Raw genomic sequence first — 26720 nt, forward strand, 5'->3', positions numbered from 1 at the left:
TCACCGTGGACTTCCTTTCGACCAGCAGTAAACTCTCTGCATTACTTTCAGACGTGTTGAATGGACATACACTTGCCGCCATAGACCTCTGTCAACTGACGATGAATATCCATGGGTGGAGTCCCTTTGGCATGCAAAAAAGCGAATTACAGAACGAGTCTTGCACTTGGCGAGATCAACAATGGGAACCTCCATATCGGACGGCTGCCGAGCCAAAAATGAGCGGTGCAGCGAAGCATGGTCAGGAGTAATTGAGAGTGGGGGAACAGCCGTGTGCAGCAGTGTTGCTGGATTTCGTCTCGCACCTTCCTGTGGGGCTGGAGCTCTTTGGGAACCGTATTTCTGGATCAACCTTCGTATATGAGTCTTACCAAAGGCAATCAGTATACTATATATATATATATATATATATATATATATATATATATATATATATATATATATATATATATATATATATAGTATTCTACGCAGTTCATGAACTTGTCCTTGTGCTTCTTATTGCAGCCAAGTTTGTGAGAGGCGCAGGGGCTGGTCATTCCACACATTTCTTATAGCTTGTCAGGAGTAGAAAAAACAGCTCAAACATTCACCTTTTGCCCAACCTTTTTTAGTCGATGCGACAAACCGTGAAGATACAGAATCACCACAAACTTCTGCTTCCCAGCAGAAGCCCGCGACACTGACTTCAGTGACACTGACGACTCTGCCCATTCAATACTGGTTAAGAGGAGCATCACAATATCGCGCCTTTCTAATACATTGCATAAGTCTTGTCATTGAAGCTGCGAGCATCAATGAACAAACCCTCCATTGACTGCTTCTAAGTACCCTGCTCATGTTCTAGTCAGTGTCGCTGAAGGCATCCTAAAATGGAAGCCAAAGCTGCCGGATGCCATGCAGGCTTCCGCTGAGAAGCAGAAACTTGTGATTCTGCACATTCACGGCTTGTCGCATTGACTAAAAAAGGGTGTGGAAAACGCAAGTGTTCAAGTTGTTTTTTTCTGCTCCTGACAAGTTTTAAAAAATGTGCAGAATGACCAGTCCTTGTGCCTTTCACAGGCTTGGGTGCAATAAGAAGCACAAGGACAAGTTTGTGAAATGTGTGGATTGTATGTAGTATACCAATTGCCTGTGGTAAGACTTTATAGGTCATAGCGGGCAGTGTTAAAATGACTGCCTTCGTGAACACCGTAGAAGTCTGAGGGAAAAGTGCGGAAGGTTTCTTGATGTGCACTGTAGGATGTGTGAGTATAGTGATGATCTCAGAGCTGTTTCCAGTTCTGGCCAAAGCACAGACTCCGGTGAAAAATCAAGTTGCGTGCCATTCTATCACTAATGCGCCCTCGTCACGAGAAACATAAAACTGACGCATGAAATTGTCTAGGCAGAGATGATCGATAGATTAGGAGATAACTGCATGTCTAAGCCGTCCATTGCTCTATCTTCAAAGGAATTACAGTACTTGCATCGTCACTGATATTTTCGCTAGATGCGCTTGCATGATGTCTGGCCAAAAAAGCCTTTATTTACCACTTTGCGGGCCTCGGTAAAAAAAATTTGCGAGTTAGCGCTCTTGCGTCTCCTGTCTTCTTTCACCATCCTCGTCTGGTTGTGCACTGAAAAGTTTTTTGCTATGCTAAGTAATAATTAAATATGATAATTACACCAAGTTCATAACCAGATTGCTCACTCTGTCCTTCTTTCCTTTTCAGATGATGTAAGGCCACAGTCTCCATCTTATCATCGTGCGGTATGGAGCATTATACCCGGATCAAGGCAGAGGTTAACCTCACGGCCACCTCGGTCATCATTTTCACCACCACCACCAAGTGACGATTCAGCTGACTCTTTCTCCTGCTCTTTCTGCTCAAAAGTATTCAAGGCACGTCCTTTATTGAAACAGCATCTCAGTGTCCACATGGAGAATTCACTATCCTGTCCTCACTGTGGAGCAAAATTTCGCTGGCGATCCACACGTCGCAACCATATCAGAAAGTTTCATGAGCCCGAGATGTTTTCATCACCGTGAGAGCCCACGTCAGAGCATGAATACTTTCTTGTTGTTTATTTAAAAGATATATTTAAGCATTGCTGTGCTGTTACTGAAGCATTCTGAGAGTTTAACCATTTTCTGTGACTGTTGAATATTTTGAGTTCTCACTGCTGCTCTGTTGCTGTGGTGAAGCACCGTTGGGTAGCCTCAGAATGTCTGTCACTGTTTCTTAATACTAGATTGCTCACATTGGTAATGCATATTCAAATCTTGGTGTGTCCTCATGTTTGAGCAAGAATGATCTAGTGTTGAACTAACATGCACTAAATTGACAGCTTTAGTTGAAGTGTGAACTGTGCTTGTGTTTTTATGGATCATGGTTGGCTGTTTATATATACATCTTAGCTGAGTTTTGGGAGTAAGTCATCATGTGCACTCTCTCTTTATGAGATGTGATCTAGTCTGATATTATTGGAATGAATTTTGGGTTTTATCACACAGAAACACTCAATTATCTTTACATACTTTCTTGTCTGTTTATTTGTTGCTACATGTTGATCCTTTTTGTGTCACATCTCCAGCTGCAAGTCACAAATCTCCAAAAGTAAATCTAATCTAGTTGTTCCTGTTATGTGACAGCACAAACTAGTCATATTCTTTTCTGCTGGCTTGGGATTCTACCCTGGCAACCCGCAAACATACAAAAGTCATTTCTTGCATTTCTAGTCATGACTTAGTCAACATGCACATTTTAAAACTGATATTGGTGTTATAATAAAGCACTGCCTTTTTTCTAGATTGTTAAAGTGAAAGAAATAGCTCTGAAGACAGCAGTATTTTGATGCCTACTTTTCGCCTAATCAGCACAGTTTTGTAATCAATGAAGCTTGTTCTTTCTAGTGGCATACTGATAAGAAGACTTAAGTTTATATTATTTATTGATTATAGCTAAAAGCCGACTGCATTGTGATAGTAACCTTAGGCAGTGACAGCACCATCATTGTTTAGTGTGTTAGAGCGTTTCTGTTTTTGTTTTTTAGCTAATCTTGTGCTTCATTTGCTTCAGCAGGCGATTGTTCAAGTGTTTTGCGAATGCTTTCTATTATCACAAAAGCCAAGCGAACAGGACAGCTGCAATTTACATATAATAAAGAAACAACTATGCAATGTTTATATCTATTACTTCTAAACAATACTGTTCATACTTTCACATGCAAACATTAATAATACAGTCTGGCCAGAAGGCTCAAGGTTATACAGAAGCAAGTTTGATCATGAAGTTGCTTTATGGAATGTTGTGGAATTTCTCTGCTGTAAGTTAGGTATCAATTTTATAACAGTTCTAGAGTGAATGGGGAATTTTAATGTTCTCTTTGCGTTGCATATTACTGGTGGGTCATATTTTGGGTGTGTTGTACTTTGTGGCAGCAAACATCTAATTCATTCCTGTGGTGAGAAAGCAGTACGTTTTTGGAAAAGTCAGTGCAAAAGTCAGTGCAGGTAAAAAATTGTCAAGTCCAGCTGCAGAAAGCATGAAGAGCCTGTAGCTGACCAGAACTGCTATGGCTCTCTTGTTACTCACATATGCTCTGGTGGTGTGTGAGGTGACACACCAGACTCAAATGATTAAAAAAAATAATAAGAAGAAGTGCAAGATGGGGCTACCCCTTTAGTTCTCTATTGAGTTTCTCTACACATGGGAATGAGACACATAACAATAAGCAAGTCCAAATGCTGGAAAAAGCATATAAATCTGCATACAAAATTTGAGCAAAGCACACTGGGTGCTAAAAATAAATCAATTCCAGTAGTTATTAAAAGGACGTAAGGCTAAAGCAAAGAAAGGTGTGAGTGAAAGCAATTAAGTGATGACTATTGTTCGACAATCTTAGTGGGCATAGCAGAGAAACTTTCAGGCATCATATCTGAGGTATTTACTGCAAAATCAGTTATTGTCTCTATATGGTAGTGACCCATTGCACTGTGGGTCATTGGCAGGTCACCTTATAAGGGTAGCGTTAAATAGCTCAGTGCTTCGATAACATCTGCAAGACACCAATTGTGGGGTGGTGGAATTTTGTATTTATAGCCTGAAAACGGAGTGAATGTATGTGGCCCGTTAGTGTTAATAACGTGCATCACATGCATCAGTGTTACATGGCATGTAGCCCATTGTCTGGCCACAATGCACAGAAATTGAGACATTGTGAAACAGCTCTCACAAGGAATGTGTTAGTCTAGCCTTTCTGCCCTTATGTTTTAATTAACGTATAATCTGTTATTCCATACCACTTTCGAAGTGGAAAAATTGTGTTAAAGTGAACTTTAGTGTTCATATGTCTTGCTACTCACAGTCAAGAGTGCTGTGGACAAGTATAACTCACCTGCTTTTGTCCAGTTAAATGGGAAGCATAAAAAGGCAATTCGGATTTTCACTCTCCTTGCCTGCAATTAACCCTTTGTCACAGGAAGTATTATAAGCATGGAAGAAAACACTGTTGAAGGAGATTTTAACTTCATTTAGCCCTCATAACTGAATGCCACATATATTTTGTGTGAGGACTGAATTTTCATGAAGTTTGGGGTATGTCGCAATTTCACGACATCTGGCTCTTAGGCCAAGAAATGTTGCACACATCGTAAGAAAAAAAAAAGAGTCTGAGGCAGTTCTTAGCTTCAATTGCACAAAATATTTTATTTTTCACTAAGCGTGACCACATATTTGATGAATCAGTGACATAACATTTTCTGGTAACCTATGGATGGATGGTAACCTATGACAGTTGAAAATACTGAAAACAGTTAACACTTCTGTGCAGACAGAGGTGTACATAGCACTTTGTGCACATCAAGAACTGTCTGTTCCTTCCATCCTAGGTGCTTGCATGGCTGGCATGTGCTGTTTATGGCTAACTTGTGTCTGATGCTGTCAGTGCTAAAGCTGGCTAAAGGTAAAGGATGGAGGCGGGGGGGGGGGGAGGGGTTAAGACTAAACATCCCCCCTCCTTGAAATTTTGTTGTTCCAGAGATATTTTGCACAAAACGACATCCAACAATGCGTCACCACCTGCCTGCCCTGCACCCCCTACCCTTGTCAGGTGCATGTCCTGAAAAATTATTTCTAGCTTCGCCGCTGGCTGCAGGACCGACTTCGCACGACTTCTCCTCCTTTCTGGCAGCTGTCGTTGCTTATATCCTCTGGCAGAAGGCGTGAGCAAAACCCCTTCCTACTTTAAAAGGGCCTAATGTCCATTACCTGCCGAAAAACAAGGCACTTTCTTGGTCTTTGGACCACATGTTGCTACAGCCATTGAGTGCTGCGAATGCTGAATGTTGTGAATTCGTGACATACCTTAGGCAAAGTGGTAATGCATAAATGAACTACATTCTCAAGCTCATTACATACCCATCGAATCTCTAGGATGTAAACAGTACATGAATGAAGAAAATTTTGTAAGCAAGAATAGACTTTCTTTATGTTCACGAAACCTGTTCAATACATTTGATGTTGCACGTATGAGCACATCATTGCTCATGACTCCAAACAGTGGTTGCCTGCCTCCTGCAATTGCTCCTAAATGGCATCGCATGTCAGTGCTGAAAAACATTGTTGTGAACGTGTGACAGCAGGCAGTTGACCAAGAAAACATACTCCCAGGGCATAATCTGTGCTTACTCGGTATGTTGCAAATTCCTGACAACAGGCGTTAAAGGGTTAATTAACTAGGTGCATAATGAGTATTGTAAATTGCCTAGATATCGCAAGTAATCTGTAGGAGTGCGCATGCAAGATCACTCTGGCAGTAGTACTGCTTTTCAGTCCAGAGATCATTCTTTCCTGCATTCTTTTGAGGCATCAAGCAATCTGGGCAATGTAAAGAAAAACCAGAGGCAAGTTTGCCATATTTAAGAGGCCTATATCTTGAAACTTTGGTACACTTTGGTGTACCTACTGGCCAAGCTCCAGGTTCAAACAAGGTGTATGAGCTTCATAGTGCCAAGTAATGCTCACCACTCTTTATTGGTACATAATGGGTGTCTGATATTAATATTTTTAGATTTGGTTGTAAGAAAAAAAAACAGCGTTGTTATAAAAGAAAATTTTGCTGTCACATCACAAATGCCCATTTGAATGTTTTATTTAGATTCCAGCTCATTTTTTACATATGGCTATTATGGCAATATATACGCAAGCAAATCAAGTTAAATATTTTGGAAGAATGAATGCAGACACACCTTTTGTGTCTCTGGATTTATTCCTCCAAAATATTTAACCTGATTTTTTGTGTTCGCTAAGATGGTTCGTTTTCTATTTCCTCTGTAACGTTGACAAAAGCAGCATTTAGTTGTTATTATTTGATATCCTAGCTTCTTTAGAAGTGACAGGCAGCAAAGCAACCGAGGTGAGTAACAGACTTCCAAATTAATTTCTTTTGTGTAGCTGTCTTGGGTCCATGTGGCCAAGCAGTGCTGTGAAAACATGCTGTGAAGTCCTTATATAATGATATCACATATAATTAGATTGTAATAGCCAGCCACATTTTCAATACTAAATAGCTATGCAGACATAAATTACATATAACAATCAAATTTATGCCGCATGTTGGATATAATGATTAAATTGCATTTGAAACAGCTGTTTCTGGAGCATGTTGGGCGTCGCATAAAATAAAACGATGAAATTCCACCAGCCAAAAGTTGCTGGTACAAGCTAAGGATGCTGAATAGATGAGACAGCTTTCAGCTGCACGATTACCTGTATTTGTGCACATCTTTTTGTTTATTAAACTGTGAATGTGATTGTTGCAGGTTATGATAGTAATTGTAAATAAGTTTTCTATATTCAAATTTCTCTAAGTTCTCCCCCTTTTAGTTATTCAAGGAAATTGCATACTCAAAACACTGTTTAGTAGTCGCATTAGAATTTAATATGCATTGCTTTGATTGTGGAAAGACGTTACTACAATTTTTATAGTATTATACTGCACAGTATACATTCTAGTAAAATACTAGAAATACCTGCAATGGTGGCATCTTTTATCGATTAGGCAATAAAATTGTGATACAATGAACTGTTGCAACTTCTTTTAATAGTGCCAATCTTCATAGGTTATCTCATCATTAAGTATGTGCTATTTAAAGACATTATGACATAGCATATTTGTGAATGGCCTTTGCTACATGTTGTGTCTCGTGTCATTCAGTTTTCCGAAGGCACACTTTTTTTTTTGCATTTTCCCAGAGCTTTCAAAGCATCAATTCTCATGTTGGAAACAGCTCTCAGGCAATGCATAGGAATTCATTGTGATTGTCTACACATTCATTAAAACTGCATGGTTGGTTTTCGGAGGAAATGGCATGAAAAAAAAGATAGAATCATACTTTTACTCCAGCTCATCTGTGTGTATGGGCCTTTGCTTTTCCTTCAGTAACTTCAGTATACATGTACCTTGAGTATCTGAAGCAGTAATTCTTATTTTCCTACATAGTTCAAACTTAGTTTTTAACTTGCAGCCCTTATGTGTACATCATGGCCAAGTTCACAGCAATGCCCATCCTTGTTTCTCTCTTTGACTCTACAATATATTTTTACTTGATATGGCTGTTATACTAGCGGTTAGCTGGTTAGCAGAAAATAAGGCTTTTGTTATATGTTTTTGTTTATGTTTTCAGATGTCTTGACTAAACTCCTCAGTTTGGTTTATAGGAATAATGCAGTGCTTGAATTTACTTGCACTCAAGCACAATTTTGTATATTACATAGAAATTACATTGCCTGTTCTGTTTCTGAAAAAGTGAAGCTGCCTTAAAGTTAAGTAGCCTATGCAAACAGGAACTGTGTTAAACATTAGAAACTGGTAATCTGTGTGGCTATGCAAGATTTTTGTGAGGTTTTCATCATGTACTTGTCAAAGTTGAGAAATATGTACAAGATACATGGCTATGGACCGTGATTTGCTCAATGTGTAGCATGCTCTACATGTAGATTAGGTTTCAGGCCAGACAATTTTTGCGCATGATTCAATCAGATTATGTTAGGATCTGCAAAACTTTTTACATTTGTTTCGTTGTTGTCAAATATTTTTGTATGGGTACTATAGAGCTCTTGTCTTGCAAAGTCCTGATTTCTTTGTTGTACACAGCACAACTGTTAGTGAGTTATATTGTGCTCAGTGCTTATATGAAAATACATCTGCCTATGCCTTTACATAAGTATGGCACACTGAATTGTTGTAGGCAGTCCTCAAAAACTCAAATTAATATTTGCTAGATTTAAAATTGTTAAGACAATTTATGATTTTACTAAAAGTTGTCTGACTACATTTGTTGTTTAACTTGCCTAAATTCATGTGTTCAGCTGATGAAGTCATCAATCTCCTACTGTGTTGCATTAAGTGCTTTGCTTTACTTTTATGGTATGATCTCCCATTTATCGTCATGCTGATTAGTGCAGAACACGTTTTTAAAGCTTTTTTTTCACATTTGTTAAGGCTTGGTTTCTTTTTTTTTTTTACAAGTGCTGTACAACTTCGAGCCCTTGGGCCATATCTTTAACCACTCCTTTATTTTCTATTCTTTGTATTGTAATTCATCATGCTGAGTGGCCAATCCTGATAATAATTCAAACTCTGGGACATTTCAGCCAATGACAAAGGGTGAAAAATGATGGAAAACAAAATAGATTGTTACGAAATGTGGACTCCGGATACACGAGTTTTAGAATTGGGCAAACATGTGATTACAGCTAAGCAGGTTGTGAGTCATTTGCATGCTGTAAACATATCTTTTATCCATTTCAATCTGCAGCAACGTGTCACGAGAACTACTTTGGTGTTAATAATTTTCTCTAGGAAAAAAAAAAGATAATGTGCATATCAGTAAAAATCGAGCTTTACTGCAGACAAACTGCACTCCGCCCAGCAGTAGTTGTCATAACGTACTGCGCAATACCAGAAATGTATCTGGCAGTGATATAAAACAAAATAGAAGACAACTGTTTATAAGACCATAACCAATCTGGAAGTGTTTGACTTCTTTATGCTGTCATGAACCATGCTAGCTTCTCGGGCAGTCGCAAGATGCTGTTCTCTCGCTTTTTCTATTTAGAAGTTTTGCATTTTCTGGTCTATAGCCTGTGCCTAGTATTTAGTTCATAGAGGCACACCTGCCTGCGCTTTCGAATTTTCCATCAAGTTTACAAATTAGGGCTCATTTTGTGATTTTACGAATGTTGCATCAAGTTTTATGAAAATTAATTTCTTTTTGCGAAAAAGCTTCGCCTGTCGGTTTCCGAACCTTCTGTTGGAAGTATTCTGATGGGGAAGGAAGCCATGATGGGTACTTTATTTGAGCAAGTTTAAGCAGAAAAAATTTCTTGAAGGGAGATGCTCCCCGAAACAACTTTTTCTTTATTACTTGTACTAGAGGTTTCAAAATTCAGCCAATTATAGAGATTTCGATGCACATTTTAAATATGTCTCTACTTTTTGTGTAGCTGTTAAAGTTTCTGAGTTATTGATGTATAATGACAAAATATAGTAATCATTGTGGACACTTCTTTATGTACTTAATTTTCACAAAAAGCATCATGCTGTAGCTTGTTTAGCTCTTTGTAGATCACAAAGTGCAAATATCTAGCCAAACACCATGTACAGATACTGAAACTATGCAAAAAGATTAGAGAATTTCAACTAATCTTTTTCTTGATTCCCTGAAATATAACCTTGTACTTTTGCAACTATTGCTTAGAGATATTGCAGTTTCAAGTAGGCATCAGCACTGTACAAATCTTCAAGAGTATGCCAAATTTCGTTTGTATAAAACAATTTTTAATGTACAAGGTTATTTTCATGTGATTGTGGAAAAAAGTTAGTTGAAGTGCCCTAAGATATTTCTCATAGTTCCAGTAATTGTAGGTGCTGTTTGGAAAAATATCGGCACTTAGCGGTCTACAAAGAGCTAAATAAGCTACAGCGCACCCGCCAGGGTTGCTTAGTGGCTATGGTGTTGGGCTACTAAGCACGAGGTCACGTGATCGAATCCCGGCCATGGTGGCCGTATTTCGATGGGGGAGAAATGCGAAAACACCCAGGTACCTAGATTTAGGTGCACGTTAAAGAACCCCAGGTGGTCTAAATTTCCGGGGTCCCCCACTACGGCGTGCCTCATAATCAGAAAGTGGTTTTGACACGTAAAACCCCATAATTTAAGCTACAGCGCAAAGCTTTTTACGAAAATTTATTACACAGTAAAGTGCCCACAAAATCACTCTATTTTGCCATTGTGTAGCACATAACTCAAGAGCTATAGCGGCTAGACAGAAACTAATGACATATTTGAGATCTGCTTGTAATGCTCTATAAGTGCGTGGATTTTCAAATCTCTAGTACAAATATTTGAGGAATGTTTTTTTGAGGAGTGTCTCCCCTTAAGCAGGCGAAATTGGCAACAGCAATGTTGCTGAAATGGTCACTGGGATCTAAAAAACAATGTATTGCTTGTAAGTCTTTGCTGTTCCAAGTTTGCTGCTGCTTGTATGGTGCGTTTGAAGGCAAATTACCGTTAATAATGGGCTGATGTATCCCACAAAAGGTATATGTTGAAGCCAAGTTTTAAAAAAGAAGTGTGCATTATAACCCCCTCCCCTCTAGATGTTGTATCAGTGGTATTTTTATGAATTCTGAAGTTCACAGGTTGACCGGCACGTAAAGGTGAAATTAGAAGTATAGTTTTTTTTTTTTAATAGTTTGCACCGAGTGTGTGGAGTATGCTGAAGCTTTACAGCACTTACAGGTGCCAACATTAAAAAGATCATTGCTGTTTTTCTTTTGCTGCCATGAAAAGCCACAGGGGCATTCAGGCTTTGTTTATGTAAAATAGCATCTTTTATGGGGAAGGTCCTTCTGACTGTAAAAACAAATGTTAAAAGTTAAATGATGTGTACTCCGCACCTTTGGATATTCCGCATTACATGAAAAGTCTGCTTTTGCTTTTGTAGTCCATAAACCATATAGTGGAAAATGTGGCATAATTTTTAGCATGTGTCTTGTGATACAGCACAGATAATTGACCTCATTAACTTGAAGTATATAGAACCATGGAAAAATGTAAATTATGTAGCACAATGGTGTAATAGTTCTGCGGAATAATAGTTACACAATAAATGAAAAAAAAGCTTGGGAACTGAAACTTGAAACTTTGATGCAGAGACACATGTTACCTTTATCTACCTGTTAGATGGCTATTTTAAGCACTCATTCATCTCTGCAGGAGTGTTTGGTCTGATGGTTTGTGGCACCCAGGTTCTGATGCTCAGCTGTAAAACTTTACACAGAATTTCAGAATTGGCACTGTTGCACTCGAGGAAACTGGGTGCTACATCTTTTCCATGCAAACAGCACAGTTCTTGCAGTATATTTGTGCTTTGGCAATCATTTTGGTGTGGACATCATGCAACTTAAATGGACCACTAGCTGACTATTAGAATAGCAGCGTTTTTCTAATGCAACAGAAAACTTAATGTCCACAGTGCCCAGTCTCACAGCAGTTACATAGAAAAGGATGTGAAATATTTTATAAGAAATATTTCGATCTTCAGTCATGCTGCTCATGTTAATGCAGTGCTATACTGAAGACACCTGTGAGTGCGATTGGAATTTCAGAATTGGCACTGTTGCACCCAAGAAAACTGGGTGCTACATCTTTTCCTTGCAAGCAGCACAATTCTTGCAGTATATCTATGCAACATACTGCCTGCATAAGAAATAATACCAATTGCAAGTGCGAATGAAACTATATGAAATTTTTTGCTTGTTTATCAAGGCAACCATAGTATGTCTCGTGCCTTCATAACTGCTAAAAAAGACATGAGCAGCGCTAATGTTCTCGTAAACCAGAGCTTGAGCCAACAAAATATCTATGTAGGAGCATGCTGGTTGCCCAAATTGTCTGGTAAAATTTGGAGCAAAAAAATGCAGTTTAATTAATTATCGCTGATTTTGAATAAATGTGTATCACATTATTGAGGTTTTACTACATAATGGTGTGAATTTGGGAGTGCCATTCTGTTATTTGTTGGCATGTGAGTAGTGCACATGTTCCTTTAATCACTTTACACTTATCTATTATTTGAGTTTGCACTATAAGAACTGTCCTTTATCAATGTGGAGTATTACTTGCAGTGTATGGTCATTGTCTTGTCTTATGGTGGTTACTGAGAGAGTTCTTCTTAAAGCTTGTGCCAAATAGTACTGTGATTTTTTATAGTAAACTCAAGATTTTATAGGAACTCTGCTGTTCTTTGTGTATGAATAAACTGAAGTGGCTTGTTGTAATGAAGTTATGATAGTTTTTTTGCTAGAATTTGATTGATGTTGAGTGCTTTCTTGCAGTCTATTTTGCATGCAATAAAGTCCAGCTTGTCATGTCTGGGACAGGCTGGTAAGAGTGCCACAAGGTTGTTTTTCATTTTATGTGTGTGTGGGTTTTCTGTTGCGAGAATGTCTTGTTGCATTCTTTTTTTTTTTTGTGGTGCCTAATGTCACAGCTTTGCACATTTTAAAACTCCCATGCAGTGCCAACTTCCATAGATATTCAGAAACAAATCTAATAACTGTTGTATTTCAAAAAAGTAAAATAAAATTTCTTTCACAAAAAGATTTTCATATGATGCAAGATAGCAGGAATGGCAGTCTGTTTGTCATCCCATTTGCTGATGGAAATTATTGTGAAAGAATTTACTTGTGCTAAGTTTTCAGTTGACTAGCTTAAAATCTTAAATCAAACTTAAATGTTAGAATGCTTCCTTGAACACCAAATAGTTCAATTGCTGCACGGTGTTTTGGTGCAAGCTACATTTCATGCTTTTCTTTTTCCCCTGGTTTGGTAAAGCATTCCTGAGTAGTGTGTGGTTGATATATCTCGTGCTTATTCCGGGAACAATTGATTGAATATACTGCGGTCTGTTTTATTCGGTGCAAAAGCAGAAATGTTTAGCATTGCAGTATGTTATTCTGAAGTGCTGTGTGTGTTGGCAGGTGCATGATGTGCATCCTAAGTAATCTGCCCATCGAAACTCTGTTGTATAAATAGTGAAATTGATTCAAGAAGTGCATTTTACCATTTTATGTATACACTATCTACGATGTGAAAAACCTACACCAAAAAAGTTTTAAATATTTTTATGACTGCATTTTGTAGTGTCATCTGTTGGTATTATGTCACTTGTACACCTTCAGTTGAACTTGGTGATTCACAGCAACTTGACAAAATATTGTAATAAAGTTAAAGTTTTTTTGTTTGAATTTTAAAATGTTTCGAGATATTCATATTGAAGTACAAAAGCTTGTATTGTAGAAATTCTCACCCCATAACTTCGCTGTGCAGCTCATTTTTTTATTGGCTTATGCCACTTCTTGTTGTTTAGATTTATACCTGTCTCAAACGTCAGAGGCATAGAAGGCATTCTAAGTTAATGTGCAAAGATGTGCTCATGGGCATTACTCAAGAATAGCTGCTACTACATAAATTTGTATGAGGTTTCCTTGAAGTGTTGGTTATTTTGAATAATGGCTGTGCAGGTAATTTAGGGAAGAGCTGACTACACTGGTTTGGCATGTATGGACATAACAAAAGCATTTGTCTACGTGATGCAATTCTAACCTCTTAACATATCGGACAAATAAGATGCATAAAGAAAAAATAGATGTTGAGCCAGTGAAAAATTGTGCGAGACCTTGTAGATTCCTTTTTGTGAAGGTAGCAGTGTTCTGTTGGATAATTTCTAGCAAATATTGGGGCATCCGAAAAAATTAAATAATGAGTATCCAAACACACACTTAGCCTTGATAATATTGCATGCAGGGTGAATTTTACTAGTTCATTCAAATTCAAAGATGCATTTGAGGTAAGCTATTTGTTTGACAGTGGTTCTAGTTACAGCCTTAAATTTACATTTGGCAAGAATACTTAAGGTAGCCTTGTGTTTTCATTTGCCTCATTGTAACAGTCGTGTTTTGTTGGACTTTCCTTTTTTCCTCTTTAACGTTGCAACTGTATTGCCAGGACTTTATGGCCAGAACAATATGTATGTGGCTAATTTTGTGTGTTATGGCTGAGCACTTAGTGAACTGGCTGTCCTTCTGAACCCTTCGCACAGCTGAGCACAAAGCATTGTTGTGTTTAATACCAGTAGGCAAACAATGGCCATGGGAGAGGATCACACAAGCACAAGAGGTGCATTCTGAACGCATTTTGTCATTCCTCTTTTGTGCCCATAATCTGTCCTGTGACATTAAGTGCTATAATGGTCCAGTACCAGCCAGGCTAGAACTGACATGTTGGTCAGTGTAAAACTAAACCACATGCTGCTCTTCTTTCAGTTCCACTCATCGCCACACGTCCGGCACTTCGCAACGCCTCTCGTGCACGAAATGTCCTCAAGGGCCTCTTTAAGTGCAACCAGTGTCGAGCAGAGTTCACAGAAAACGCCAACCTGTCACGCCATCGCCGCACAATGCATGCAGCAGTGCCAAGTGTGTTTGTCTGCCACATCTGCACAAGGACATTTAATCGCAGTGACAACATGCACATGCACATCAAGAATGTTCATGGTGGAGGCAGTGTGGTGGCGTCAAAGTGAAGCACACTTCAGCTGCAGAACTGTCCACATGGGAGAACCTGCTTGGTGTCTTCTGGTGCTCTTCAGTGTGTGAACTACCACATGTGATGATTAGGCAGATATATGAAGCTGTTGTTGAGAAGTGTTTATCAAATGTTCATGCTTCTGATCAAAAGAAGCACTAATGAAAGTGGTGTCTTGCTCAGGACACTTCAGTGATAATATTTTGCATTATGACAGAACTATTGAGCTTGTCATTCCACAGATCTCGGTTAGAAGTTACATTAGAAGCCTATAGAATGTGACAATTGTAGGCAATTGCTGCTAAAACACATGTACAATGAGCAAGCTCTTTTTCAAATGTCAGCTTCTAGGATGGACCAAAACTTACCTGATTGTTACACTAGCTGTCATATGGTACCTGCTTGACAATGTTTGTGGAGCCAAAGATAACATTTATTTGCCTCTACTGTGATCTTTTAAAACACTTGTGCAAAGCAGACTTGTGTCTTTTGCAAGCACTGAGCATGATTTAGATAAACTTAGTGAAACAAGACTAAGTGATGTTACAGAGAAATTGACATCCTATTTGAGGCACTTGGAAGCAGGACAGTAATCTTTATATGCTCAATCTTGGGCAAGGAGTGCAGCTGCAAGTGGCTCCATATTTTTTTGTGTGCAGAATGTCAGTGTATCGTGAATTTGCACCATACAGCTTTCCAGCCTGTACGAAAGCATTCCATTACATGTTGAGCTTTGGTAAATGATTGTTGTGGGTGCATTGTCTGAAACAGCTGCGATAAGAGCTATTTTGTGGCATGCTTACCTAAAAAATTTGCTTATTAGTATTCTGTTGTATTGTGGAACACAATAACAATGACAGTTATGCTGGTCAGTCTTATGACATCAGCACAGTAGGGATGTTCAGCTTGGCAAGTTGGTAAGGTGTCAGAGTGAAAAAGAGCATGTACAGGATGGGGAACATAAAGAAAGGACACTGGCATGAGCACTTAAATGAGAGCTTGTGTCACTTGTGTCATTATTTTTTAATGTCTGTTCATGCTATTTTTTGCTATAACATCAGCACCTTTAAATATAAATATTTTGTATTCAGGATATAGACACCTTGAACACCCTTAATTAGGATTTTTGTTCTTATGCCCTTTTAAAACATTCCCATTTAAAATAGATGTTTATCTTGAATTCCATGAAAACTGTGATGCTGGCAATCTGATTATGAAAACCAGCACACATAAGATGGGGAAGCACATGCTAGGAGCCGTGCACTGGGTGGTCCTGTAAAATACATATTGGTATTTTGTGCAGAAAGGGCTATGTTCACAAGCTTTATTTGAGTCGGAAGGCCACATGTCATGAAGAAAGTACTGCAGCGTGGGGCAATCCGTGTTAATGCCAAACAGTGTACATTTTATATTTTTTTTGTTCATGTTTTCTCACTTAAAAAAATATATTTGGAGAAGTTCATCCCCACTTTCATGTTTTTATTTTTGCTTTAGTCTAGATCAATATTGCCAATATTGAAGAGGTTAAGAAGTAGAAAAGTCTCTCTGGATAGACATCTGAACTGTTCCACAGCCATGAGAGAGAAAGTTGAAACGATAGGGGAGAGGAAGAATATATTAGACAAAGACAAAAGGAAAAAAGTGTCACAGTGTCACAGCACCTCTGAGCAGCTCTCTAAGCATAAATGATGAGGAAGAATAGAACTGCTGCCTGTGTGCCAGTACTGTTAGCTCTGCAGCCAGCCATCGTGAAGCAGAGCTGGGCTGAACAAGGTGCCATTATGTGATATGTGGTTTGCAGTAGATAACCCTGCTTTTAATTTGCATTCAATACCGCAAGACCACTGTCAGGTGACTCTAAAGGGCAAGCTTTGCTGCCATTAAGGGAAATATGATGCCTTTTGTCATGCTCCTGTTCTTGTTTGCATGTTGCCATGACGACATCCTTGGAACTTTTTCAATACTAGGGCAGCACTACATCAGAATTTCTGGAAGCTTTGAGTGAACTTCCAGAAATGTGCATCTCACCTGTAAGCAGCTATTTGCTCGCTCGTGCCACATGCCAGACTAAATATAAAATTTTATGTTATTGAACTTGTAACAAATCACAGCACATGCATACACCAGTGACATAATTATATAGAAATTTTTCAGCTTGTGGAAACATTTGTGGGTCTCGGCTGGTAACCTGCTTTTATTCTTCTTCTTTTGCACATTAAATGCTTATAGGTATCTTTTTTGGTGGTCTATACAGAATGTTATCTGTGAGAACCAATGAGAAATTTCCAGTTCACATTGACATGTTGCTTTGCAGAGAGACTCTGCTGCCAGCCTTGCTTTAACAGCCATTCTGATGCTCGTAAGCTCTACAAAGTTATAAACCATGCTTATAAAGATATTGTATTCCACCCCCTCCCTAGAAATTAAGCCTGAGTACACCTCATCCACACTAACTTTAGCTGAAGTTCACAGTTAGTTAAATAGGCCTCACAGCACTGTCTTGCTCCTGAAGAAGCACTGATGCAAGAAGTTTACAGAAGCGTTTTGTATGATTAGAGTTGTCAGCAACTCAAAGTTGCCCCTTGTCAAAATTGAGGATTTCATCTTTGTCCTTAATGGTACTCTGGATGCTGTGAGACTCACTTATGTGAGTAGTGCTCCACCCAGTGATGTTTCATGCTGTGGTTTTTCTTTCTTCTAGCTCACCTAAGCTAGCTATACCCATATTTTAGTGCATGATTCGTCATGCTTATTTAGTTGGCTTTTTCTACATTTGTTCCTACACTTTAGTTTGCGCTCTCTGCTGCTTTGTCAGTGTAGTGTCTGCCAATCTGTGCTGATGTGGTGAATAGCAACTATATTATGCTTGGAATGAAATTAATGTTTTTAGTGCCACAAAAGACAAGAGTTGACAATAGTTTTAAATTTTTTGTGGCACTACAAACACTAATAGTAGTCTAAAGCACTAACTTTGCTATCAAGAGGCGTAATAATGTAAAACTATTACAATCAGTTTTTATTTCAATTCTGCCATTAGCCTTGTGCTGCACGCTCGTATAGGCGGGGCCTGAGCCATTTTGATCTATCATGGAGGGCTAATGGTGGATTTGGAATAAAAACTGATTGTAATAGTTTTAAGTTATCCCAGCTGTGATGCCTTTCATGCTGTGATGCTCCTAGTGGCAGTGAGAGGCAAGCAGTTTAGGGAGTGCAGGAATAGGGCATTCAACATCATAGGTGATCTGTAGGGTCTCTCTTGTCTGGAAAATTTTGTTTGGGTGTTTGTTATTACAGCTGCTACTGAACAAATGATTGTATAAAGTTTGAAATATATATTGGGCCTCCTAACAATTAAAGCATCTAGAGTTATGCATATATGAGACAGATCCTTTCAGTTTTATTTTCTGTGTGAGCTACCTTTTAAACAAAACTTATGCTGTAAACTACAAACTTAATACCTAGCATAAATAACCCACACAGTGTATTTATTCCTTTGAAGCTTACAATTTCTTTGTTGCACTTATAAGTTGCAGTATGATTGGAAAATGTGTAAGAGCCAATGGATGTGACACATAGCATACTGCAGCTGGTGGCATGCTGTGCATCGCTGTGGCCATAATGGCTTGCACGTTGCATGTGAACCAAGCCTTGGTAATGAACACTGCATAAGTTAAGAGCCTCCTAAAGACATTTAGTAAATTTTATGCAAAATGAGTATATAAATGCTTTTATAAAAAAAATATTGAAATGTAGCAGTCAGGTAAATGCAGATGATTGCTTTACATTATCTATGTCATACAAGTAAAGCATGTATGTATGTGTGTGTGTCTGGTGCTATGGCTATGGGCATTTCATGTCTACACCTATTCTTGGAGACTGCATGGAACACCTATTTCTTGGTTGATCTCTTAATGCTGGAACATGTCTATTTTTCTCTAATTCATTAAGGAAGCCTCATTTACACACTTTTATGCCTTTTTAGCTTTATAATACTCTCTTGAGTTATGTAGGTAGCTCTGCTATCCAAAAATGAGAGTCTGACTGGTAGTCTATTACTAGTGGTCTCAAGTTGCCTTTTCTTTTGGGTACTTCATGTAATCTGCTGCGATATTTAGTTTTGCATGCTGCTAATGCCTTTTTTCACGTCTTGCAGCAATGCCAGGAAGTCATGCAGAGGGACCTTTTCTTGTACAGTACATATGTAAACATTTTCCTAATTGCTGTCGAATGAGAGAAGAAGCATTTATTTTTCAATCATGTCAAACCATATTTATGCCTTTATTTTAATTTATTTTTCAAAGGAGTTTCTCGATTTTTTTTTTCAGTGTATCATTTCCATGTTTCTTAAATTAGAACATAGTAAAAGGAGCAAGTTCTGATGTTCTTAATGATGACAAGCAATTTAGACTCTGCTTAGAGTTGTCTTTAGTAAGCTTATGACTGCTTGCCTTCTCTGTTGCTTGCATTAATTCATCACCAGTGTAAGGAGAGTTGCATTTCCATAGCAGGAAAGATTAAAAGTTCAGTGGTTGAGGTTTGTTACTTGCCGCAAGTTTAGAAAAATAAACAGCAGCAACAAATGCTTAGGTAATGCCCTCCTACAAGTATGAAAGTGATGACTTTGAATGCCCTTAACTACCCTTAAATTGATATTGTTAGTCCTGTGTCAAGCTTGCCATTATCTCCTGTTTGATTATCTTCTTTTAATATTATTGTATCAGAAATTATTTGTGCTTTCCTTCTCCTCCTATCCATGTTGACTGCAGGATGAAGGCCTTTCATAGCAGTTTCCAGTTGCACCTGTCTTATGTCTGCCAACTCCATTCTAGGCCTGCAAATTTTCTCATTGCACGACAAAATTCTCTGCTGTCCTCAGCTGTGTTTTTTGTTTCCTTTGCGTCCATTGTGCTTCTCTAATAGACCAGTGGTTATCGGCTGTATGCATTATATGACCCATTGAATTCCACTTCTTTCTTCTGTCAACTGGAATATCAGCTACACACGTGTTGGCTGTCCATTCATATATCTTACCATTAAGCCTATGATTTTCTGTTTTATTGCTCGTTCTGTGGCTCTTAGCTTCTTCTCTTTGTTATCCTTATTGGTAGAATGTACGTTTATTACATACTTTCTATTGAAGAATATTGGTAAGCTATTGGTAAGCTATTGGTGAGCTATTGGTGAGCTATTGGTGAGCTATTAATGACTTTGGAGTGCCCCCACAAGCACTCCAAGTGGTTTTTATTCATCAGAATATTTCCTCCTTGTTAGCCTGGTCCCCTATAGATAATAGGTGCACATAAAGTGCTCCCACACTGCTTGAAGGGGCTGGCAACCAATCATAAACTCTTTTGTGCCCTTGCCAGGCTGTTATGCAGTTTCCTGCATAATAATATCCAAACCTGCCCTGAAACTGTGGAAACTCAGGTTTGCAATCATTCATTGCATTTCATCTCTACTGCTAAATAGAACAGTGTCATCTGCAAACTGCAGATTGTGGGAATATTCCCTGTTAATCCTTACACCTGATTTTTTAAGCTTGTGTCTAGAATACCTCTTGCAAGCATGCATTGAATGATAACATATAGAGTGTGTCTCCTTGCTGACACCATTCTAAGCCCATATTTTGGGGCAAAAGGCACACTAAAATCCTATGAAAAGGCAGCTGGAGAAGTTGACAGGAAAAACACACTTGCAACTGAGGTTTATTGGACAATAATTCTATTATGAGCATTGAAGTACAGACACTGACAGTAAGAAACAAAATGAGAATCAAGGCTACTTCAGAAAAGGTGGAAGAAAGGTGATAACGTAAATGCTAAAACATTGGTCTATATTTCCGTGCTCCCCGACAAGTGCTAACATGGTTGGCATGTGCGAAAACAGTAGCAACTGAATGATGAATTATCAGATGCACTGGTGGCTTATTGGTGCACACATATCCATGTGTGCTGATATGGCCAGCCTCCAGAATCTATTCTTCCAGTTTGCCTTTTGCTTAGCTTGCCACCATGGCTTCTTCAAAAAGTGCTGAGCAGCTGCATTTCTCAGAGTGTGGTGATATCAGCCTACATCAACCTGTCTTCTTGTCTAGCTTAACTACCAGTGTATTGTGGTAATTTCATTAAATGGTAGGTGGAATGTAATAAATGGTGGCACAAATTGCATGGCACAAAATATAGCCGCAACCTTTCACCTGCCAGCCAGTGTACCAGGAATATTACTTACATAGAAATATAACTGCATGCTCATGTGGTAGCTTCGCAATATTTTTAGTAATAATTTTAGAGGTCCAGGTAATCTCTATGTGATGTTGCCTAAAATGAGCAACACACATTTCTAAAAGTTCCAGGTAGCTTTAATCTCAGCCACACCACCGAGCTGCCTGAAATGTGTACGAGAACTAGGTTTTGGTGCAGAGTTGCCTCTAGGGCATGTGGTTGCTGCATACCAGAATGCTGCTTTGTTACGGTCTTTCGGCCTCGACTGTAAAACCTAAAGCATCTGTCTTTTGGAATTGTGTGCTTGAACCTCGCATTGCAGGCTTAGCTATTTATCAGTTATACATTGCATCATCAAGAAAGGTGTGAAAAGAATTGACACTGCAAGTGAACTGGTCATCTGCCCTTGTAATTATTTTCATAGCAGCCCCTTACATGCTTGTATTCGAAATATTTCTGTGCCACATCTGAGAAACTAGTGAAAGACGACCACTACAGTACACTTTGTGCATATAGGTGCGGAAAAACCTTGTTTTTGTTTATGCATTGGGTATCTAGAGAGCAGTGCTTCTATGCGCTTGCTACTAAGCCTATCGGCTGCAAAATTTAACAATTTTTTGAGTGTAGAATGCATGCCATTTCAGCCTGGATGACTGCGACTGACAAGTTGTCTGTTCTACCTGTGTGCGAGGCATTGCTTTCTTTTGGCACAATCCTGAATTTTTTCAGCAAACTTTAGCTTGTTCTGGCTCTAGTCACTATTCTATTGCTTGTGCCACTGTCAGACACTTATTGCTTGTGCCACTGTCAAGCATAAATGCATGTTGTCTGTGAAGTAACAAGAGTTATTTAACAGGCTCATAGAGGTAAAATGTGGTTTCCATTTAAGTTCTGGATATACTGAGCAAAGGAAACAGACATAACAGGTTGTGTCACTACACTTGTCTCACCAAGTATTACTTTTTTTTTTTCTTTGGAAGCAGTATCTTTCGGTTTTTTTAGTACACAGACATTCTTCAGTTTCCTTTTTCTTAGGATGGTGCTGCCTTTAATGTTGTGATGTTTTGTGAACAGTGCGATATGGACTCCCTGCTGTAGTCCTCTTGCATGCTAATCTTTCTTTACATTTTTTCGTTCTTACATTATTGCATAGCAGAAGACAGGTACTTGAAATTAATGATGGGTAGTGTTCTTTTTTGTTTCACACTTCTCGTTTCTACTACAAATAAAGTTTCATTTTGCCTTATGGCATGAAATGGCCTTGTTAATTTTTTTATGCGGTAACCTCGATCCAGCATGCACATTGTTACAAACACTACTTGGGATTTTAACAGAACGCTTATCTGTGGTTATTGTCTGGGTGACTAAATATGCTGCAATATTTAATACTTGCATTTATTTTATTTTAACATGCAAACTTGGAAGCTAAATTCTGTTTTTATTTGCGCACATTATCACTGTAGCTTCTAGCAGCTACTGCCGTTTTGTTTAATGGAGACAAAAAAGTGATATTCTGGAACTAAGTAGTTCAGTTTCCTTATTGATGTTTAATTTAATGTTCATATTAGTATTATTTGTTTACTCACAGTACCCTTAAAGGTCTTCAGTTGAGGGTATTACATAAAAAAGATTGTCATAAATATGACTATATGGTTCTGTCACTGTACAGCATAGTTGTATTAATATTTTTAATAAATGCCAGCTTTCTTATTATTTTGTAGGTGGGCTGTTACTGGCACACATACCTCCGGGTTGCTGCATATCAGAAGTTTATGTTATGCTTTGTACTTGATAAGATGTAAAAATGGCAAACAAATATGGCCGCTTTCTTATTGCTAACATTCACAGATACTACATGCTCACTCTTCACCCTTATGCAGATTTTATGCTTTACTTTTAGCTGATGAACTTCTCTGGCTGTTGCACACAGCTTTTACATCATCATTGCAGATACAGGCAGTGCTAGCATTTCAGCCTAGTTTGGTATCTACTGGTCAGAGGACAGTGATTGTATCAGTCTACTGCTAAATGTTGCTGATGACATTTGCTTAAGCTCTAAAGGAGATGGCATTCTAATTGCTGTGGCACATTGGCCCATATCCTTACTTGTTGCAGAGCCCGTCGTAGCACTTGAACATCATTAGCAATGTGTTTCCACATCTAAGCACATCTGTGCCAACTTTTTCAGTGCATGTATGTTTAGCTCGGGCAAAAGCTGGTCACTCATTCATGCCTGAGTGTAAATGACAGTAGGAAATGTGTTAAGTCCACCAGGTGCCATGGCAGTGGCTTCTTCCACTTTCTTGGCCATGTGCTGTGGTCCGAGTGTTGACACCCAGTTTTGGTGTTGGTTCCCTTTAAAGAGACAGTCACGATTGTGTGATTGCAGTGTTATAAATTGCACTTAAGCAGCTGCTGTTTCTTCTGAATGTTTTGTAAGCAATGTTGTTTGCAAACATAGTTCCTGAAACTTTATTTTTAACATTGAGCATGTACTTGCATACTCTGATAACACTGCTCAGCATTGCTGGAATAATGGGTCTAATGCTTTGCCATATAGATGTTTACATTGTGTGCCTGCTTAAAAGCTTGAAATGTTTTAATAGTGTTTTTCAAACTCCGAATAGCCATTTAAGATTGTTATGAGACGCTGCAGGAGCCATCATTTTTCATGTCAATCCTTTTAGTAGAGCTCAATAATGGTTTAAACATGCTAGGAAATGCTAAATGTTTGCAGGCTTTCAGTCGCCCTTTGTTGGCTAATATTTTAGTAAGAAACAGATGCCACGCTTAGCGATTAATGTTAAATCAAAGTAAGAAAGCATAGGCGCTTTTGGCAGTAAGGAAAGATCCGATAGATGGCCGCATATTTATTTATTTATTTATTTATTTATTTATTTATTTATTTATTTATTTATTTATTTATTCACTGTTGCACGAAAGCACTTGCTTTAATAGTTTATATGATCCTCATGTCATATGGAGATGTAAGTGCAAATGACTGTGTTAATTGCATCATAATAGGATTAATATAATTTTTATATGAAATCATAAATGCTATTTAATTTATATGTTTCTAGCAAGTTAATTGAGTACTCATATCAAACTGCCAGAATGATAGCTTATGCAATGCTTCACCGCTGTTGATGTGATAGGTATTGAATTGTAAACTGCATTGCACCATTGACCTCAACTTACATGGAATTTATTCATTATAAAGGAACAAAATAGTAAATATGTAATGCATATGCTCTGTTCACTTAACTTGATGCAATATGAATGCAGTGGATGACTTCTTTGTGTCACTATTGTCATAGGGTTGCATAAGAAATGCTGCAGATGCTTTCTTTTAATGAAGGCAGCTGGCAGCATATTGCTAATGTGTGTTTCATATGAAATAAGTGTTTGTTATGGGCTCATGTGAATGCAAATATAAGCTTCTGTGTGAAACAGTTGATGACGGTTGTGCCTACATGTGTCACAATTGCAGGCGTCTGCTTTTTATACTAGACTTGTTCTTTTCAAGTTATAACTGATCGGTCTGAATTTAGAAATGATAAAACCAATAGAATGAATGTTTGAACTTTTTTTTTCTCATAATTAGCATTGACATTTACAAGCATGAATAGACGTACATAAGAAGAATCCAAATGGAATGTGTACTTGTTCTTCAAGCATATCTGTTCATGTATGTCTCTAGTGAAAGTGATAAAAGAGATGGGAAAGGGGAACTATATTAGCCATCAGATCACATTTTGAGTTAGGACAACTATGTCTACTGAAACAGCTATTCTATATTCAGGCAGATTGTCATGTATGAGTGTTTTTATATAAAGTATTGCAGCATGAAAGCTTAGTATGTTAATGCTGTTAGTATGTGAACTGCAAAGCAGTAAATCATGTCAATCTGTTAGAAAAATACCCTTTAAGCATTGGAGAGAAATAAAAAAAAAAATCAGAAAATATTTTTTTGGATTTCCCAGTAGAATATTGGTTACAGATTCCAAACACATTTGAAGTTTGCAGTAAATTACTAATATTTCTGCAAAAATAGCAGAATACTAGAACCATGTACAGTAAATGATGTACTACTGTTACCTTGGTGCTGCATACCAAAAGCCATAACTTGCTTATGCTCATTCGGCACTTAGAGGGCTAAATGTATGCTAAATGCTAGCGCCCAGCATTTGAATATTTCATTGTCACAGGCTCAAAACATAGCTAATGCATCCATAGACTGAACTTGCAGTTTTGTGCTCAGTAGCTGAATGCATGAGCCACAAAGTGCAATTGTTCTCTCACGTGAACATAGCTGAACATAGCTTGTGGCCCAGCTCAGCACTGTTTCTCATTTCTTGCAGACTGGGACATGTTCACATCCTCACTGGCATCGCTCGTTGCTGGTGACACATCAAATGATGAAACTGTAGAAATGGCGCAAACAGAAGAAAAGCTTGGTCCTGCCGAATGTCCAATCTGCCACAAAGTTCTCTGCAACTATTTCATCATGAAACGACACATGGTGCTGCATGACCGGAACCGACTGGCCTATGAGTGTACTTTGTGCAACAAGGCTTTCAAATGGAAGCATGGGCTCATTCGACATTGCCGGACTGCACACACAGCAGATGTTGATTTGTGCTAACTATCTGTGCTAAACTTCTGATCGGTGCCAACATTTTGATAATCAGGCTTTAACATTGTAATATTTAATCCATTTCATTCTATTATGAATAACCTGTAATGTGAATGAATTTGGTGTTCCTAAATATTGTGCCTTTTCTCAGATCAGTGTCCTGGCAGCCCCCAAGGAATGCAAAATCGAGCTCGCTCTATGATTGTCACAAGAGTGACATTTGCTGCCATTCTTTGTAATGAAAATGAAGCATACCTTGCATAATTCGAACCTAGCAACTATTTATTGCCAAGAACAATTAATTGTATGACATTTTTAACCGGGTACTGCTCATCTGTAATGACTAATTACGGACATTATTCTGTGCCTTTCATAACTAGAGAAATAACAAAGATAAGTCATGTGTAATGAGCTCAATAAATGTGAGAATACTTGGCTGGGAGCTAGTATGTGAAAGGTGGTTAATAATGCAACCTCCAGAATAATCCTGTAACGGTGGCATTTCATCCCACATCCTGTGATGAATGTGTGAAGCATCACTGAAGCCTCTAATCGAGTCTGTCTTAGCTTTGGTGTTAGCACCTGCTGTGGTGACTCAGTGGCCATGGTGCAGGGCTGCTGATAATGAGGTCGCAGGTTAGGTTCGCGGTTGCAGCTGCCACATTTATATCAGTAGAATGCAAAGAACACACTCATGTACTCTGTGTTGTGCATATGGTAAAGAACCTCGCTCCCCACTATGGCATTGCTTATTGCACACTGTACAATATTGGGATGTTCACCCCCCTACAATTTTAATTTTCTTAGTACTAGTGCTAGCTGCATGCCCTTCACAGGCTTCACAGATTCACAGGCTGCCAACTATATGTCTGTTGAGTGCAATTTAAAACTGCCTGGCACAGAGCTAACATTGTCGGATTTGAAATCAAGCACATGCCAGAGCAAAACGAGCAGCCTTGTAAATTGTTATTTGAGGACTTGTATGTGTTTAATGTTCACAATGAACATTAAAGAATAAGGTAGCCCACTGGCTATGGCATGGCGCTGCTAAGCTTGAGTTTACGGGTTCGATCCTGGCCATGACAGCGGCATTATGATGGGAGCGCAATGCAAATATGTCCGTGTACCGCGCATAGGTTGCACATGAAAAACCCCAGGTAATCAAAATGCCACAATTTAATCTTAATTTAATGTTCACAATCAAGTTAAACTTCATTGAACTGAA

General features: G+C 38.5%; 1 protein-coding gene and 1 long non-coding RNA gene across 11 annotated transcripts in view; one reads left to right on the plus strand and one right to left on the minus strand.

Annotated features, from left to right (window-relative positions):
• Positions 1–26720, plus strand: part of LOC142571500 (uncharacterized) — a 236683-nt gene that overhangs the window by 60376 nt on the left and 149587 nt on the right. The window contains exon 5 of one of the 10 annotated variants that reach the window (XM_075679913.1): positions 1716–12451. The exons of 7 other annotated variants lie outside the window; for them this stretch is intronic. In XM_075679913.1, the coding sequence (XP_075536028.1) occupies positions 1716–2032 (317 nt within the window). In that variant the 3' untranslated portion in view covers positions 2033–12451. Of the gene's footprint in view, positions 1–1715; positions 12452–26720 lie in introns of those variants that run through there. 2 more of the 10 variants (XM_075679908.1, XM_075679901.1) reach the window with 2 other exon arrangements.
• Positions 1–26720, minus strand: part of LOC142571506 (uncharacterized) — a 91679-nt gene that overhangs the window by 47518 nt on the left and 17441 nt on the right. The gene's annotated exons all lie outside the window — the stretch shown is intronic.

The sequence above is a fragment of the Dermacentor variabilis genome, chromosome 2 (assembly GCF_050947875.1).
Source record: "Dermacentor variabilis isolate Ectoservices chromosome 2, ASM5094787v1, whole genome shotgun sequence".
NCBI classification, from domain to species: domain Eukaryota; kingdom Metazoa; phylum Arthropoda; class Arachnida; order Ixodida; family Ixodidae; genus Dermacentor; species Dermacentor variabilis.